General features: G+C 37.2%; 2 protein-coding genes across 6 annotated transcripts in view; one reads left to right on the top strand and one right to left on the bottom strand.

Annotated features, from left to right (window-relative positions):
* The window catches only part of LOC124774930 (alpha-tocopherol transfer protein-like), a 139,375-nt gene extending 129,958 nt beyond the window's left edge, over positions 1-9,417 (top strand). The window contains exon 6 of the mRNA XM_047249618.1: positions 9,347-9,417. Coding sequence (XP_047105574.1) covers positions 9,347-9,399 — 53 coding nt within the window. The 3' untranslated portion in view covers positions 9,400-9,417. The remainder of the gene's footprint in view (positions 1-9,346) is intronic.
* Positions 6,873-19,248, bottom strand: part of LOC124774929 (clavesin-2-like) — a 253,203-nt gene continuing 240,827 nt past the window's right edge. For 4 of the 5 annotated variants that reach the window (XM_047249614.1, XM_047249609.1, XM_047249611.1 and 1 more), the window contains one exon: positions 6,873-7,226. Coding sequence is in view for 3 of the 5 variants with exons in the window: in XM_047249609.1 (XP_047105565.1) it covers positions 7,171-7,226 (56 nt within the window). In the remaining 2 variants the exon portion in view is untranslated. Of the gene's footprint in view, positions 7,354-19,248 lie in introns of all 5 variants that reach the window. The other variant, XM_047249613.1, reaches the window with a different exon arrangement.

Below are 19,248 nucleotides of genomic sequence, written 5' to 3'. Positions count from 1 at the left end.
CCCTGATGACAGAGGACCATGTAAATCTGTATAGTACCCACTTCACCATATATTGCTAAAATAACTATGGATGGCACATCTTTGAAGGCTAGCAGGGACTTTAGATTCTTTGGCATCAGTCACATATTATCAGTATTAAATTGACTCTTCTCTCAGGTTGCTGAAAATATAATATTCTTGTACATTGCCAAAGGATTTCTTTGATCAAAAATAGATACACTTCACATCTTCATATTTACGTAAATATTTATTTAATAAAATTGCAGCCAAATAGCCACATACAGTTACTTTGCTTAACATTTTACATTTTTACATATTCATTTATAGTTTTCACTCTTTTACTGCACAGTTCTATGTGATATCATTCACAGGCTTTGTTACACAGTTCACAGACACATGTAGTGGTTGGGTCATGATAATTTTTGTTTTTGCAAATTAGATGATGAAAGCCGTGAATAGCTAATCTAGTTATGACATGTTGCATTTCGAAGTTTGGCACTGTCCATGAGTGGTTTGTCATTCCTTTGGTGCCACAGAACTCCAGCCATACTTTTTCTCATTTATCCTCCATGATCTTCACTTGATTTCTGGAAGCCTTGGTGTGTGGCATCATATATCAAAGTTTGATGTCTTGAATTAGGAATATCTCTCTCACTGGCAGGTAAACTAGCCTAGATCTTGTTGTCTTTGAAAGACCTAGTCCTCTTTTTAGATACGTCAATTTTATCTTTTCTAGTATTTCTAGATTTGTTTTCTATCAGGTGGTCCCATATGACCTCCATTCTGTAGGCCAGGATTGGCAAGATTTTTGCGTTGAAAAATTTCATTGCTATTTCTAGACTTGAGTAGGTGGATCTTTTTGATGTCCTGTATTACTATTATTGATTGGGCTGCATGTTCCATTGTAAGATTTGTGAAGGGCTGTTGGTTGCAATGTCAGCCCTAGGTATTTAAAGTCTGATGAGATTTTTATTTTTTGTCCTCTGGGGTGTTTTGCCTCCTTTTCTGAAAATCGCCATTTTGGTCTTTGTTATGTTTATGTGTAGTCTGCGTTCACTGCACCATTTATCTATTTTCTTAATGGTTTTCTGCAGCTTCTGTATATCTGTTGATTCTACAGCTATGTCATCAGCATATGCTTATATGTATGCATCTTCTTCATTTTCTCCAATTTGCAGTACTTCTAGAGTGGCAAGAATGTACAGCAAAGGGCTCATTGGGTCACCCTGTAAGATCCCATTCGATTGCAAAATGAGGTTCGAAAAAGAGAGGTTGTCTGATATTGTGATTAAGTTGTATTTGAGGATTGACTTGATTATTCTTCCCCATACACTATCTTCTCCCATTGTGTTTTCCAGTTTATGGACTATGAGATCCCTTTCCAGTAGGTCAGAGGCTTTCATAAAGCCTATGAGCACTGTGTAGAACATTTGTTTCTTTTGTAGCGCTTCGTTGATGTCGTTGAGAAAAAGCCTGACTGCTGTAAGTGTGGATCTTCCAGATCTGAAGTTCATTTCTGATTCTGGGGGGTGACTGTCCATGCAGGCTTTGATTTTTTGTGTAATTATTTTTGAAAACATCTTAAACTGAGTACTTTCTAGGGCTATGCCTCTGTACTTGTTTGTGTCCATTGAGTCTCCTCTAACTTTGTAGAGAATTTTTATGATCGAGTGTCTCCATTGGGTTGGAATTCTTCCAAGTTCCAGGCATTTGTTGAAAAGTTTGATCCACATGTGTTGGAGAGAATCGTTTGCATCCTGTATATGTTCATTATATAAATTATTGAGTCTTGCTGCTTTCTTGTTCTTCAGTGTTTTTATTACTTATTTTACATCTTCTTCATTTAGGGGTTGCTATAGATTGTTTCTCTTGCTTTGGGGGTATTTGGTTTCCTCGTTTGTTCAGTATCTTACTGAAGTGGTCTTCCCGTCCTTTCACGTCTATATTTGGTGTCTGAGTCGTCTTCTTGGTCTTACTGCTATGTATGGCTCTTTCACTGCTTCATCCACTTCTTTTTTTGTATCTCTTTCTATGTATTTTTTTTTCTTCTGTTCTATTAGTTTTTTGTAGGTTCTCCTCTCTTCTGCGTATAGCTTGCATGTTTCCTCATCACGCTGGTTTCTTAATCTGTGGAGTATTCTTAGAACAGTGTTCCTTTTGCTTTAGAATTCAGCATCGAACTATCTTTTTGCCATCCTTTTTTTTTGGTTTGTTTGTGCCACTGAATTTTTTAGGATGTCTTCTATTTTGTCTGTTGCTTTTTCAAAGTCTCCTTCATCTATTAATGTTTCTGTTTTTGTTATTTGTTCTTGTTGGTTTGTTATGTTTTCTTTATCAATTTTTCTTTGTGTGATTTGGTGGGTCTTTCTTGCTGGAGAGACGATGTTATTTATTTTTACCTTCATTTTACTGTGCTTTCATATAGGTGTGATGGAGTCATGCCATATTGGTTGAATACTTCCTTTTATTTCTCCTCTTGTTAATGTGATATCAATGGTGCTTTTTCTGTTATGGTATATATATGTAGGTATTTGTCTGTTGTTCAGTAGGATGAAACCACCTTCTTCTAGGGTTTCAATGAATAGTCTTGTTTAATAGTTCTCCTGCAATAATGGTGGGTTTGCTATTACATTGTTTGATGATTACTTCTACTGCATTTATATGTAGTTGGAAACAGGGTGCAATTATATTTGTGTTTGATGCTTTTACTAGCATCCTATTTCCTTGTTTTATGATTTTTTTGGTGGGGGTCATCCAGGGTTTCAGTAGCATAGATGTTCCTCCCATGAGTCATTCTCTTTCTACCTTCTTTGCTACTAGGTGAAAACTGAAGGAATCTTTAGCTCGCCAGTTGTCTATCAGGAAGGTTTCTGTTAAAATTGCAAGATCTGAGTTTTGCAGAATGTCTGTTGGTGTTAGATTAAGAGCACTTTTTATTCCCTCTGTATTCCACAAGATGGCTTTTATTCCTTGTTCTTCTGGTTTTCTTTGTGGTTTGGTTGAGCCTGCTCCCTCTTCCATTGATCTTCTTGGGAAACGAAATCAATGAACTTTTACATTTTCAGGCCAGAATTCAGGTTCTTGTATGATTTGTATATCTTCAAACAGAATGCCTACTTTTAAAGCTTTTTTGTTACCAGTGTGCACAGTTCTTCACATTCTAGTTGTCCCAGTATTCCGTTCTTGTTAAGGTACTTCACTACTGTATCAGTTGTGGTGAATCTCTTTAGGTTACTGATATATAGCCATGCTGTTTTTTCTGCTGCTTGCATTTCTTCATCTTTTTATGTACCATTTATGGCTTTATTATTACTCTGGTTTCTTCTCCTGTACCAGCTCCTCCCTACCACAGTACTCCTGTCAAGATGTCCCTGTAGTTCATTAACCTCATTTTGGGTTTCATCATGTTGCTCATGTGCATTGATTTGGACCTGTGGCTGATTTTGTTTCTGGAACAGAGTACTTCTGTATATTGTCATTCCCCCTGGTTCAACTTCGTTGTTATATGAACGTATCTTGATTTGTCTTTAGTCTTGCTTGCAATATCAACGGCAACGTCAGAACTGCCTCTCTGGTGCCATTACATTTCTAAAACCAAAGTTTGTATGTTGTTTCCATCAGTTTTGGTTTTCTCTGGTTATAAGTGACTTTCCTTTTCTAGAGTTTCCTTTATTTGCTCCTGTATTAATATCCCTAGTTGGTTTTTTTTGGACTCCATTATCTCCTCCATTTTATGCCTCAATTATCCCATTTCTATGTTATTTTCATCTTTTTTTTACTTTTTCCAGAGAGCTACCTATTCTGAAGATGTCTCCATTGAAGTTCTTTTCAGCTCCTGTAGGTGTCTCTTCCGTCTGCCTCTGTCCACTATGTGCTGTTTCCTGCAACTCTCCAATAGATATCGCTAGTTTTCCAGCAGTCCAGTGTCAACTATGTGCTGTTTCCTGTGTCTCTTCAATAGATGTCGCTATTTGTCTGTCAGTGCAGCTGTCTTCCTCCTCCCTCGTCTTCTCTTGTTGGCTATTCATAACCTCTCTCATAGGATTCCTATTCTCCTCCTTCTTTGTTTTTGTTTCGTTTTCCAAAGAATCTAAGCATTTTCTTATTTCACTCACCACCTCTAGTAATTCATTCTTCATTTCCTTCTTCATATATCCTCCTCCTTCTGCCACTTTTCCAATCTTAATAAGAGTGTATTCAATATGTTGCACTGCACTGTCCACCATCTTACTCGGAGTCCATTTACTTAAATACTACATTGTTAGTTAGGTATACAAAGTTTCCAGTGATGAGGTTAGGTTTCATTCTTCTACACGCAATTTTCAGGTAGTATATACAGTTCAGAATTACATCTATCACTTCTAATGCAGTTTTTTTTTTTTTTTTTTTAAATTTACAACACTGCGGGCTTTAAATACTGCATTAATTTACTTTCTAGCGCAGAAGTATTGCACCACAATTAAGTATGAAATTACAGATCAAAATTTATGTTTAAAACTTTGTTAAAATATAGTTTAGTGTTGTAATGTTCCAAATACCAAGTCTTTATGTTGTAGACTTAATAGTTTACGTAAAAATGTCATTTTAAGAGAAAAATAAGTGGCGCTAAATAATGAAACTAGAAAGCCAGAATTTTGTCAGAATGTGCAGTTAGAGCTTATAAATAAGTGGTGCAGGTCCCCAAAACAATATAACAAAAATTAACGCCAGAATCCTCAATTTTAGGAAAAATCAAAAGTGCTAAATAATGGACTTAGAAACATGAAAATTTGTTTTGTGCTTCAGTTCACCCCAAAAATAATAACTGAGAGACCACGTTAAGCTACCTTTTATAGTTTTTGAGTAATTAAGTAATAAACAATTTTGTAACTAAAGTGTACCCAATTGTTGTAGATTAAGTACATGCAGTTTTAATGATAGAGAATTTTGGTTAAAGTGGATGATAAAATATACCAAATGATAGAATAATACCCCATTTAAGAGTTGTAGTGTTAATAACAGCTGATATAAGTTCTAGTACAGGTATGGTTCAGAGGTAGTGATCTACTGATAGTTCCACTCTAAAAATTCTAGAAAGCAAAGTTTTCAGTCTAGTGAGCTGAAACTTTTTCTGTGATTTCAAGCAGCTAAACTGTATACAAGCAAAAATTAAGAACTTTCTGAAGTAATTTGCAAATATGTTATTAAAGATTATGTGCCCAAGATAGCGGTCCTTTGGAGGCTGCTGCAGCATGTAGATAGCCGTAGACAACAGATGTTCCCTTGGCCGTCCACTCCGGCACCTATATAAATACAGCCCGTGGGGCAGTAAAAAAGTTCACTTCGCATTCAGCTGCTGTAAGATCCATGTCTGTTAAATGTCGAATTGCACTCTGCCTCAGATGATGTCAGAGTTGAACTGTGACAAAGCACGTATTTTGCGGTAAAAACTAGTAGTGAACTCACGAGGACTGTACACCATCCTGGATTGCTTATAATTCGCCAAAATAACTGCTAGTGTGCTGTCCATGTGAGTTACAATTCCACATGGCAAGTGGTGACTTTATTTCTACTTTTATGGTGAGCATTTATTTTGAACATGTATTGCAAACTTTCATTGAGTAATTTTAGTCAGGGCAAAAGACAATCTGGTAGGAATGTACCGTAGAGGTCACCTCTGAGATGCTAAGTGTGCTGTTAGAATAGAAAGACTCGCTTTCAATTGAAAATAGTGAATTTCCACATGTTGTATGTGAGAAACTTCACGCAATATAATTTTGATTGGAATTTATACTTTTATTTAAAATCATAGTCCTGATCTCACAAAGAAATAGGAGGATAGAAACATTTCTTTCAGTGGGCTGGACCAGAATGTGGCTGTGCAAACTGGAAACTAAGGTAGTTATGTTTCCCTTTGCTTTCTGGCTGACCACAAAATTAGTTGCCAGGCTCACATGAGTAAGATGGTGTACTAAACAATTTATACATCTACAAAAACAATAATAATCACAACCCCCCACCCCACACTGCCCTGGAGGTGTTGGAATCAGTCCTACGTAGGGGAACATGTTTTTTCTCATTTGAGCCCCTCCAGGATTGCCCAAGGTCTAGTCATCTTGCTATCAGGTGAGTGCTGTGGATGTTAATGAGGGTAAAAAAATGGCCAGGATATTGGGCTCCGTACCCACCTACTCCTAGTGCCAAAGCATAGAGAGTATGTACTCTATGTACACTTAGGCCAATAGCCCAGTCAGACACTTCTGCTGCAGAGACTTCAGCAGAGTCTCACTTATTTATTAATTAATGTAACTCTGAAGTAAGATATGGCAACCATCTTTACTTTGACTGAATGCTGAAGAGCATCTGAGTGCTAGTTGATTCAAATGGTTCAAATGGCTCTGAGCACTATGGGACTTAACATCTATGGTCATCAGTCCCCTAGAACTTAGAACTACTTAAACCTAACTAACCTAAGGACAGCACACAACACCCAGCCATCACGAGGCAGAGAAAATCCCTGACCCCGCCAGGAATCGAACCCGAGAACCCGGGCGTGGGAAGCGAGAACGCTACCGCACGACCACGAGATGCGGGCGCTAGTTGATTCCCCAGATTTACTGTCTGATGTGGACTCATTGTTTTTGTACTATCATATGTATATCTGAACAGTCTTGAGCTAGGACACCATAGTTGAAGTATATGTATGCTATTTAGTAAATGTTTTCTGAGTTGTTCTGTGTGGAGCACATTATGAGTATCACATCCTAAATGGAAAGGCCAATTATATTAAAGAAAGACAGTGGCTGTCCAGTGCATAATAAGCTGGATACAAAGGAATCTCAGTCATTTTATTAAAACAAAGTAACCACAACAGATTCTCTGTAGAGAAAGAGTTTAGCTTCAGATTTGTTATTATTATTCATATCATTTACATGCTCATTTTATGTTCACATATAAATGGTTAAACTTACATAAACAATACATTGTAGTAAAACAAACATAATATAAACAACAAACACTCAAAAATTTTGTAACTGAACATCTAGGTCTCTTAACCAATTCACACATCTTCATGTCATCAAATTCAGTTCATTGAGTCCACCAGAAAATTTTTGACTCTTCACCAGGTACTGTGTAATTTGCACAGTGTCCCCACAGTTACATGTCAGATGATCCTTGCACCCTATTATACTAACGGGCACTATGCCTTCCATTCCCTGTATTGATTGAGAGCTGTCCATTGTTTCCTGCAAAGACCAAATATATTTCCACATTTTGTAGAACCAGCAATAAGGTGAGAATTTTCTGGAGGAAACTTCTGCCAAACCTCTCTCCATTCTTGACACACATCATACATAAGAGACTTCTGGAACTCTCTTACAGTTGCTAATTAATTATGTACAGCATTACATAATACAAACAGCCATGGCAGTGGCAGCAGTTTAGTAGTGTTACTAATTATTCTCATTGCCTGATTTAAAGGCTTAACATCAACTTTTTGTGCAACATTTGCACTGTTTTTCTGAAATGGAGCACAGTGCTGTGCTGTAGAGTAAACCAATGCTAATGTGGCAATACAAAGAGCACCTGCATTTGCACCCCATCCTGACCCAACTACCTTTCTAATGATGTCAGTTGTGATGTTCACTTTTTTGCTGTATTTTCTAAGTAGTTCTTAAAAGTATGGGCCCATTCCAAAATGACTACCAAGTGTTTTGGGTACGGGTCATATTCTGGAGACACATTCTCAAATACCGTATTTAATTTGTGATTCATCTCCCAATTATTGAGATAGTCAGCATTTATCTCTGTTATAGATGGTTTTGTCTTCAATCTGCAGTTCTTGAAGCAATGACCCATTGTGTATAAACCTGTGGTCAAAGCTCTTTTGTACTCTTCCAGGTTTCCTGCTTGATAATCAGGTGCTAGGACATCTGCAAATGGGATCTCTGTAGCATTATTGTTGGGCATACCATGGGATAAAGATTACAAAGGCTTGATGGTAGCACAGAACACTGTGGCAGCTCATCAACCAGCCCTCACCATCTACAACATTTTTCTCTAAGGAATACTTGGAATCACCTTTCGCTAAGCATGCTATACTTTAGATTAACCAGTACTTTACATGACATGATTTCTGCAGATTTAAGTAGCAGGTCATGGTGGTGTAGCTACTGCAATCTTTAGTTTATGCTAATAGCCTGCTTCGATAGAAGCCTGATCACAGCATCTGTGCTTCCTTTGAAAACTGGCTTGTTGGAATGGAGCTACTTTGTCAATTAATGAATTAATGCTTGGATTCAATTTACCAACATCCTTTTTAGTAGTTTTCAAACTATAACATGTAGTGAAATAGGTCTGTGATGTGATGCTTCATTGCCATCTTTACCAGTTTCTTTGGCAGCTATTATTTTTTGGAGACAGGTCTATATTCCACTTCCACTTCCACTTCCCACTTTCCAGTGTCAAACTTTACAAGATAAATGACTGAAAAAGTTGAGTTACTGCTAACAGAAAATTATGCAGCGGACATGAGAAAATTATGCAGCTGACATGGCTGATATAATTCCCAATATACTTTATTTTATTGTGATTTCGATTGACCCTGGTAGCAATGTAGCGGCAAGGATATGGAACAAGTCAGTATTTTTACAATGTTAACAATACAGCAGCGCATAATATGGTTAATTCTTGACATGACTCATAGTAACAACATGGGACACTAGAAGAAATAAAAACATATTACATACATCAGAATTAACACTTATGTGTACACATTCAGATAAACAATTTTGAGCAACAATACAACATTGCAGCAACAAATTGTTTACATTTATGCTTACATTGCATTGCTAACTTAGTTGTATAATAAAAACTTGCTCCTATGTACTAAAAAAGGGACCCCAGTACTCTGGTGTCAGACTACGCCTAAAAACCTGCAAGATAGTGTGCTTGACAATGACTTTCCTGAAAAACTTAAAGATTATCTCATTGAAAAAGAGTTTTACAGTGTTGCAGAATACTTATGCCATTAAATTTGTATATATTGTTATTCATTATCAATGATGTAAAAATGTAAGCTAAAGGTGTAGAAACATAAGTTATAATGAATGTTAATACTTTTAACATGTCCTATATTACACGTACTTTTACTGTACACAATGTAATCTTACAGGATCAAATAAAATTCAATTCAATTCAATTCAAATATTTTACCAAATAATAATACTAGTCAGGACAAGTAGAAAAATATACAATGTCTTTACACAAGTTCTTGGTATATAAATCAGGAGACAATCATCTTTCTTAAAATGTCAATTTTTATTGGCTAAGCAAAATCTATATAATTCCTTCTTTTTTTTTCCAGCATGGCGCAAGTATGGATATGGCAAGAAACCTCAAGAAGATACACAGAATTGAATTTTTAAATGAATTAGGATGTTATGTATGCTGCAAGAAAAAATATGTTCATATATATTACAACAGTAACAAAGCTCTACATTTATTCTCACACATAATCATCACCAATTTACCTCATTTTGAGCAAATTAATTGTGTTGCATTTATTAAAATTATATGTAAATACCATAAAAATGGATGTGAAAGTTATTTCACATCTGGAGAAGTATACCGTCTTCTGATGGAAGACACTACTTCTGTCTTATCAATGCATATGCATTATTCTCGTAGAAAATTTGAAATAGAAATGTTTTTTCCTTACATTTCAGTTATATCATCTCAAGTTGTGCCACTCTAAATGCAAAATTTTCTTAATATTACAATTAATTTATTCAAAGAAAACAATCAGTATTTGACAATATAATGAAATAGGATAGATAAAAAATCTACTCACCAAGCGGTGGCAGAACACACACATAATATAAGATTGTAATTAGGCAAGCTTTCAGAGCCAGTGACTCCTTCTTCAGCCAGGGTTGTTGGGGAAGGAAGAGAACTGAAGGAAAGAGACTTAAGAGGTCTAGGAAAAGGGGTAGATATTGGAACAGTGACCCAGAACCACAAGTCAGGAGAGACTTACCAGACGGGATGAGAATGAAATCTTTCCTAGACCTCTCCAGTCCTTTTCCTTCACCCCTCTTCCTTCCACTTCAACATTTCTGTCTGAAGAAGCAGCCAATAGTTCTGAAAGCTTGCCAAATTATAATATTCTTTAATGTGTGTGTTCTGCTGCCACTTGGTGAGTAGATTTTTTCGTCTACCCTATTACATTATATTGCCAAAAATTAATTTATTCACATATATGACAATTGCACTGCTTTCTCTCTAGTACTCCAGGAGACATTTACAATTTAATTTTAATAATGACTAGGTGCAGTCATCCTACACAAAGATTGCTCATTGGGTGATGACAGGAGAGAATGGAAAATGTTTTGTTTTCAAATGCAAACAAAATCATATTGAAAATGAAATTCTATTTTCCCATTTCATAAAAAAAAGTCCCAAATTACAATGAATCAAAGATATTTTTTAACAATGTCAGGAAGACAAGACATGAAGAAGCAGCATTTTCAGCAGTGACCGAGTACATTATCCCATGCTGTATCCATATCACCAGCCTTTATCTAGTCATTCATTCATCATTGTGGGTGATGGAGCCCCTTAGGGAAATAGCGTACAGGGCTGGAAAGAAGTTCAACGTGCACTCGGTTTGTCTGCCTTAGGGCCTTATCCAAAATGTAGAGGTGGCCTTGCCTGCAGCTATAGAGCGTACAGGGTGCACTCGTCTGCAAGTAGTTGCTCATGTCGGCACCAATGATGCTGTCGCTTGGATTCTGAGGTGATCCTCAGCTCGTACAGGTGACTGGCGGATTTGGTGAAGACCGCTGACCTCGCACGCAGGGTGCAAGCAGAGCTCTCTATTTGCAGCATCGTTCCCAGAGTGGATCGGGGTCCTTTGGTTTGGAGACGAGTCGAGAGTCACAACCAGAGGCTTCGTCAACTCTGTAACGGTCTTGGCTGCAGATTTCTAGACTTGCGCTATTGGGTGGGGACTTGTAGGATGCCCCTAGATAGGTCAGGGGTGCACTACACAAAGGAAGTGGCTACTTGGGTAGCAGAGTACTTGTGGCGTGCACATGGTTTTTTTTTAGGCTAGGCAGTAGTGCGAGGTGTCCTGATGAACACTCGCCAGTCGACGTGCAGGCAGGGAAATCAGGACGCGGTCAGTGTAAAGACACTTCAGCTATCAAGATATTAGCAGTAAATTTTCAGAGTGTTCGGAATAAAGTTCCTGAATTTACTGCCCTCCAGGAAGCGTGTGGCATGCAAATTAATCTTGGGACTGAGACCTGGCTGAACCCTGAGATAGGTAGTTCTGAAATATTTAGTGAGGGTTGGAATGTATATTGGAAAGACAGATTAGACACCGTAGGAGGTGGTGTCTTCATTGCAGTTGACATAAATATTGTGTCTACTGAGGTCGAAGTAGAGTGTGATTGTGAAGTTATCTGGACACGTTTAACAGGGCTAGGAGAAATAAAGTTAATTGTTGGGTGTTATTACCGGCCACCAGGTTCCACCGTGACAGTTCTAGAATCATTCAAAGGGAGTCTACACTCTGTATCGCGGAAGTACCCGGATCATGCTATATTAGTTGGAGGCGACTTCAACCTACCTAGTATAGACTGGGATGTCTATGGATTTATTACAGGTGGTTCAGACAAGCCGTCATGTGAACACATTATCCAAAAACTGTTTTGTGCAGCTAAATTGACAGCCAACGCATAATGGAAATATTTTGGATCTGGTAGCCACGAATAGACCAGACCTCATTGACGGTGTCAGTGTTGAGACAGGGATTAGTGATCATGATGTTGTCATTACAACTATGGTTACAAAAGTTAAAAAGTCAGTCACGAAGGCTAGGAGAGTATTCTTACTAGAAAGAGGAGATAAGCAGTTGTTAGCATCCCACTTAGTAAATGAATCAACTTCATTTACTTCCGGTACGATGGATGTGGAAGAATTATGGGCAAATTTTAAACACATTGTAAATCACGTATTGGACAAGTATGTGCCGAAAATGTGGGTTACGGATGGAAAAGACCCACCGTGGTTTAACAGCACAATTCAGAGAATTCTCCAGAAGCAAAGACAGTTGCACTCGCGGTACAAGAAAGATCGGGAGAATGAGGACAGGCAAAAGTTAGTAGAGATTCATGCTGCTGTAAAAAGAGCGATGCATGAAGCATGTACTACAGAACTAATCATGAAGCAGAACACTTATGCACATAGAATGAGTTCTAATTGTATGATTATATATGTTACTGTTATGACTGAAAGTGCTGATGATAATAATAACAATAATAATAATAATGTTGTTGTGGTGGTCTTCAGTCTAGAGACTGGTTTGACGCTACTCTATCCTGTGCAGGCCTCTTCATCTCTGAATAACTACTTCAACTTACATCCTTCTGAATCTGCTATTCATCTCTTGGTCTTCCTCTATGATTTTTACCCTCCACACTTCACTCCAGTACTAAATTGGTGATCCCTTGATGCCTCAGAACGTATCCTACCCTTCTTCTTGTCATGTTATGCCACAAATTTCTTTTCTCCCCAATTCTGTTCAGAACCTCTTCATTAGTTATGTGATCTACCCATCTAATCTTGAGAATTCTTCTGTATCACCACATTTCGATGGCTTCTATTCTCTTGTTGTCAAAACTGTATATTGTCCTTCTTTCATGCATGGCCACACAAATGCTTTCAGAAGAGACTTCCTGACTCTTAAGTACTCGATGTTAACAAATTTCTCTTTGTCAGAATGCTTTCCTTGCCATAGCTAGTCTACATTTTATATCCTCTGTACTTCGACCAACATCAGTTATTTTGCTCCCCAAATAACAAAACTCATTTGCTACTTTAAGTGTCTCATTTCATAATCTAATACCCTTAGCATCACCTGATTTAATTTGACTACATACCATTATCCTTATTTTGATGTTCATATTGTATCATCTTTTCAAGACACTGTCCATTCTGTTCAGCTGCTCTTCCAGGTCCTCTGCGGTCTCTGACGGAATTACAATGTCATCGGCAAACCTCAAAGTTTTTATTTCTTATCCATGGATTTTAATTCCTACACCAAATTTTTCTTTTGTTTCCTTTACTGCTTGCTCAATATGCAGGTTGAATAACGTTGGGGATAGGCTACAACCCAGTTTCACTCCCTTCTCAACCACTGCTTCCCTTTCATGCCCCTCGACTGTTATGACTGCCATCTGGTTTCTGTACAAATTGTAAATAGACTTTCACTCCCAGTATTTTACCCCTGCCACCTTCAGAATCTGAAAGAGAGTATTCCAGGTAACATTGTCAAAAACTGTCTCTAAGTCTACAAATGCTAGAAACTTAGGTTTGCCGTTGCTTAACCTATCATCTAAGATAAGTCATAGGTTCAGTATTGCCTTGCGAGTTGGACCATTTCTATGGAATTCAAACTGATCTTCCCTGAGGTAGGCTTCTACCAGTTTTTTCCATTTGTCTGTAAAGAATTTGTATTAGTATTTTGCAACTGTGTTTTGTTAAAGTGATAGTTCGGTAATCTTCACACTTTGCAACACTGGCTTTCTTCGGAACTGGAGTTGTTATATTCTTCTTGAAGTCTGAGGGTATTTGGCCTGTCTCATACATCTTGCTCACTAGATGGAAGAGTTTTGTCATGACTGGCTCTCCCAAGGCTATAAGTAGTTCTAATGGAATGTTGTCTACTCCTGGGACATTGTTTTGATGTAAGTGTTTGAGTGCTCTGTCAAATTCTTCACGCAGTATAATATCCTCCATTTCATCTTCATCTACGTCTTCTTCCATTTCCATAATATTACCTTCAAGTATATCACCCTTGTATAGACCCTCTATATACTCCTTCGACCTTTCTGCTTTCCCTTCTTTGCTTAGGACAGGTTTTCCATCTGAGCTCTTGATATTCATACAGGTGGTTCTCTTTTCTTCAAAGGTCTCTTTAATTTTCCTGTAGGTAGTATCTATCATATCACCAGTGATACATGCTTCTACATCCTTACATTTGTCCTCTAGACATCCCTGCTTAGCCATTTTGCACTTCCCGTCAATCTCATTTTTGAGACATTTGTGTTCATTTTTGCCTACTTCATTTAATGCATTTTTATATTTTCTCCTTTCATCAGTTAAATTTGGTATCTCTTCTGTTACCCAAGCATTTCTACTGGCCCTCTTCATTTGGCCTACTTGATCCTCTGCTGCCTTCAGCAGGGGGGGGGGGGGGGGGGGGAATAATAATAATAATATGTTCAACATTGAATGATTCATTGCATATAAATAAGCAAAGTTTGTAATTCTTGGTGCACAACATAATAACATATTCTTCTGAATAAATTGTTGATTAATGAATGGTAACTTTCCACATAAATGGTTTACTGCTATTTACAATATTAGGAACGCGCGCGCACACACACACACACACACACACACACACACACACACACACATACGCAGACATGCCTGCTGCACATATGACCACTACCAGCATCAGCTCCTTTGCTGAAGAAGGCTTTAGCTGAAAGCTATAAGGTGTAACAATCTTTTCATTGTGCTTGTGCCTGGCGGCCAACTCAATGGGTCATCTTCTTTATGCTGCATAGTAGTCTATCCTTTTCCTAATATTACTGATATTCCAACATGAAGTTTTGCATTGCTGATATTTACAGTTTTGAAAAACTTCTTATGGTGCATGTTACTGTGATATTCTTTAATTTGTAGAAAGAGTTTCATAAAAGGAATTTCTAAAGTGTAAACTTGGGCTTCACTGTGGGAAGAATCATAGCTATACTGGACATTTCGTTGGTTAGTTTTAATCTGGCCTATTGTGGATTCTTTTCATAGAATGCTCATGACTACCAAGTTTGTGGTGGTTTTATGAAAGTGGGTTATTTACTTGAATGAATTTCCATGCTAGATTATGGCAGAAGTATCCTTATTGATGGCAACACAGACTGATAAATGGTGATTCAGTAACACTATTCAGAGAGAAGTTGCCAAATGAACAATGAAAGAGGTTTACCAAGAGCACAAAGTATATAAAAATTTCATTTTTTCCTAAATATATTTTTTCAGTACACTGAATATAGTTTTTCTTTACAGCAGGTCAGGGACAGTTGCAATGGGAGCCAAGATCTGTGTAAAATCTGGGCTCACAGTATCATGCACAAGGGAGAAGGAGCTTTATTTGGTTCAGAGTACTAGCTCCAATCAAGACACAAGATACACAGAAAGATTTATTGAAATTCATATATTATGAACAAAAAGATACAAAATTCCAAGTAAAAAGCAATTGTAATTAGTATCATTAGTGGCATGAAATAAATAACTCAGGCAACAGATGTTCAACTCCTAATGGTATTAAATGGGAGATAGATGATTTTAGATTCAAGTCATAGGCTACTAAATTCAGGAAATTCTTCTTAACACTATCAGAAAACACAAACATAAAAGATCATCAAAAGTAGACCTATTAGATTCACTTACGTAGGCTTTGTATACTTTCCTAGCAGACAGTATATTTGTCATCTCAACTATTAAAGGAGTTACAGAAGTTGTTCAATTACTGAAAAAGAGTAACTCTTCTGTAATTCAACGAAATTACTAAAGTCTTGTACTGACTCCGCAGTGCCTGCCTTTAATTATAAGGGGCACTCAAATGAATATGAGACTGATGGAAAAATGTAAGTAAACTGTTCACTATTTCAAAAGTAATTGTCCTAGCTGTTAATAATTTTATTGCACTATAAGACAAGATGATTGATGCCTTCATAGAAAAATGTTTGTGACTGCCTACAGAACTGTGGCTATACCCAAGTGTGCACCTCTTCATCCACTATAGATTTACGGCCATGACTGTCTTTCTTCAGGGCTCCAAAAATATGGAAATTACATGGGGAGAGATTGGTACTGTGTGGAAGATGTGTAATGGCTTCCCAGGAAAACTACAGCAGCATACCCAAAACAACATCGGCAACTTGTGGACCCACCCACATGTTGCCACGGGTACTGCACATTGGTTTCCATTATTTAGCATCTTCACAACAACTCACACCATAACATACCTAGCATATGTGTTGTGTACTACTTTATATGCAATGATAAGGAGAGGCGGACTACAGAGTGGTGCAGCAGCTACCATTGAAGGGAATTTGGACAGGAGCAGAAATGATTAGCAAACACATAAATGCAGTAAACAGAAGATTTACTTAACTTGTAATTTTCTCCAAAGCAATGTGAAGAAACTTCACAAAAGAACGAACAGTAACAAAGAGTGTCATGCAGTGTGAGGCTCCCGCCGCTAATGCACGGGCGAACTGTCAAAGGCTGACTAAGGCTGCAGACTGTCGAAGACTGTGACAGAGACTGGGTTTGTAGCTGTCTGGTTACCATCTTATATCGCAGTGGCAGATTGCATTCATAGTTGGAGGCTCTGAAGAAATGGTTCAGCGGATGTGCATCGTTGGATCAGCCAGGTCCCCATACGACTGCTATCGGAGCCCGTTGGAAACGTTTGTTTCCGTTGCCAGTGGTGAGATGCTGGTGAGTGTGGTATTGATCTATGATACCACAGTACTAACTTCACACTTGCACCATTTCAGACTTATTACTTCTGTCATACTGCTTGTTATCAAAAATCAACAAGTAGTACAAGCGTATGAAAGGTCGCAGGTCGGAGAACACAGAATACTTTAATCTTTTACATAAAAAGTGTTTCTTTAACAATTAGATACTTCTTTTACAAGTGTTTTTTTCTGACTGAATTATTCAGATAGGAATAATGGCAATAATTTTTAAAAAATGGTTAAAATTTCAAATCAATTTAAATCAATTTGAAAATAATCTTGTGTGAATTTTATATGTTACTTCTGTTTTTGTTGTGGTTTTCTGTCTGAAGATGGGTTTGATGCAGCTCTCCATGCTACTCTATCCTGTGTGAGCCTCTTGATTTCCAAATAACTACTGCAATTGACATCCTTCTGAATCTGCTTACTGTATTCATCTCTTGCTCTCCCTCTAAGATTTTTACCCCCCCTGCACTTCCCTCCAATACTAAATTGGTGATCCCTTGATTTCTCAGACAGTGTCCTGTCAACTGATCCCTTCTTTTGGTCAAGTTCTGCCTCAAAATTTCTTGTCTCCCCTATTGTATTTAGTACCTCCTTATTAGTTACATGGTCTACCCAACTAATCTTCAACATTCTTCTTTTCTTGTCTAAATTGGTATCATCCATGTTTCACTTCCATACATGGCAACACTCCAGACAAATACCTTCAGAAAAGACATCCTAACACTTAAATCTATATTCCCTCTCTTTTTAATTCATGCAGACCGCTTTTGCCTTGCCCTGCACTGAGCTGCCTTGCTGTCATACTGATGCAGGCAAATTTTAAAGAATGGGGCACTCTTCTTTACCTTTCACTCACCATAATATTGAAAATGTTCTCTTAATAGTAACTTTTGACTAGGAGCAATGGGTATGCATATGATCTCTCAACATTGTTCACCTGATGATGTGACTTAATGCCGCAAAACCAGTTGTGTTTTAATAAACAACAATTTTACCACCTGTGACCTGAGTTCTTCTTAACATCATAGTTGTAAATCATAGCTTGCTCTAATTAATATTGATTACCTTTGAAAGCCAAATATTGAAAGGTGTTTTAGGGATAAATATTACCACTGTTCTGCCCAAAAAGGTAGGTAAAAGCTGCATTGGATTTGGTGGGTAGCCAGCTAGAAGATAGCAATGTATCTGAACATTTGCAATCACTCAAACGCACACTAACACTCAAAAAGAGGATTCAACATCAGCAAAAACTGTATGTAGCAATACACAACATAAATTCACAACTTAAGACTTGAAGAACTCAAGAATTTCACAGGTGAATTAAATAAACAAAAGACTTTGATGGCTGGTTTCCAAGAAATGAGAAACATGTTAGAACAAACACTCAAATAATAAGAATACAGAATTTGAAAGGAGAAGCCAGGACAGAGGGTCATAATGCAATGTGTCCTATTTGGAACAGGACTTATAGTAAATATAAAAATAATAGAGGCAGTAATTGGATTTCAAGCAATGTAACCAACAAATGCAACTTTTAAAACAATGAATACAACTTACACAATAATAAATGCTCACAATCTGACAGGTGAAAAAAAATTCTTAACAAAAACAAAGGAAGGGACAAATAAAATTTGGCATCATCTCAGATTGACAGTGATCAGAATAAATAAAAGGAATGTATAAACCTTGGTAGACTTCAATGTCCAGTTGGGAAAAGGAAGGAAATATCAAGATATAATTTGACAATGGAACCTACATAACTTTAAAAACAAGAATGACCAAAGATTTGTAGAGAACACAATGTTAAATCCAAATCACCATACTTAAAAAAGAAGCAAAATTAGATTATAACATGGAAACTCCAGGTTAGAGGGAGGGAGAAAGGTAGCTAGACCCTGCCTACATAGGCAAAAATTTCCATAAGGAAATTTAGAAGATTAAAGAATTAAGAGGAGGAGATAAGTTCAGACCATTACACTGCTAAAATTGAGATCAAATTCACTCTGTTAAGGAAAAAGAATGAGTAAATCAATAAAACAAATAAGAGCTACAACTCACATCAGCTAATTAAACTAACAAATATTAACAAATAACACATACAATCACATTAACAGATGATTTAGAAGAACTGGCATCAAGTCACAAAAAAACAAGCTGAGAATCTAGCTCACTTGAACCCATAAAGAATACATGCATGATGCACACGAGAAAGGGACAAAATCATGAAGAAAGGCATAAGTCATGGCTAAGCTTCAAACATTCGAAACAGGAGAAAATGCCATTAACCAGAAAAACATTCACACAGAACATTAGGAGAATCAAGGGAGGATTTCATGAAGAGAAACTAAACTCTGTAGAAGGTAATTACCACAAACTCATTTCCAGGAATTATTTCAAACTCTTTGGAAACAAATACAGTATATGAGCTCCCAACATTAATACTGAAAGATGAAGAAAGAATGGCACACAGTAATGAAGAAAATGCTGAAAGTGTAATAAAAGCATCCCATAAACTTTCGAACCACAAAGAAACCAAAGATCTCTTACAAATCCACATAAATAACCCAATGAAAAGTAAACCCAACAAATTAGACCCTCCAACTTTCCAGGATGTGGAAAAGGCATTTTAAAGGCAAAAAATTGTAAAGCATTGGGGAAA

This window comes from Schistocerca piceifrons, chromosome 2 (assembly GCF_021461385.2).
Source record: "Schistocerca piceifrons isolate TAMUIC-IGC-003096 chromosome 2, iqSchPice1.1, whole genome shotgun sequence".
Lineage (NCBI taxonomy): Eukaryota > Metazoa > Arthropoda > Insecta > Orthoptera > Acrididae > Schistocerca > Schistocerca piceifrons.
This window is presented reverse-complemented; position numbering and strand designations above follow the sequence as displayed.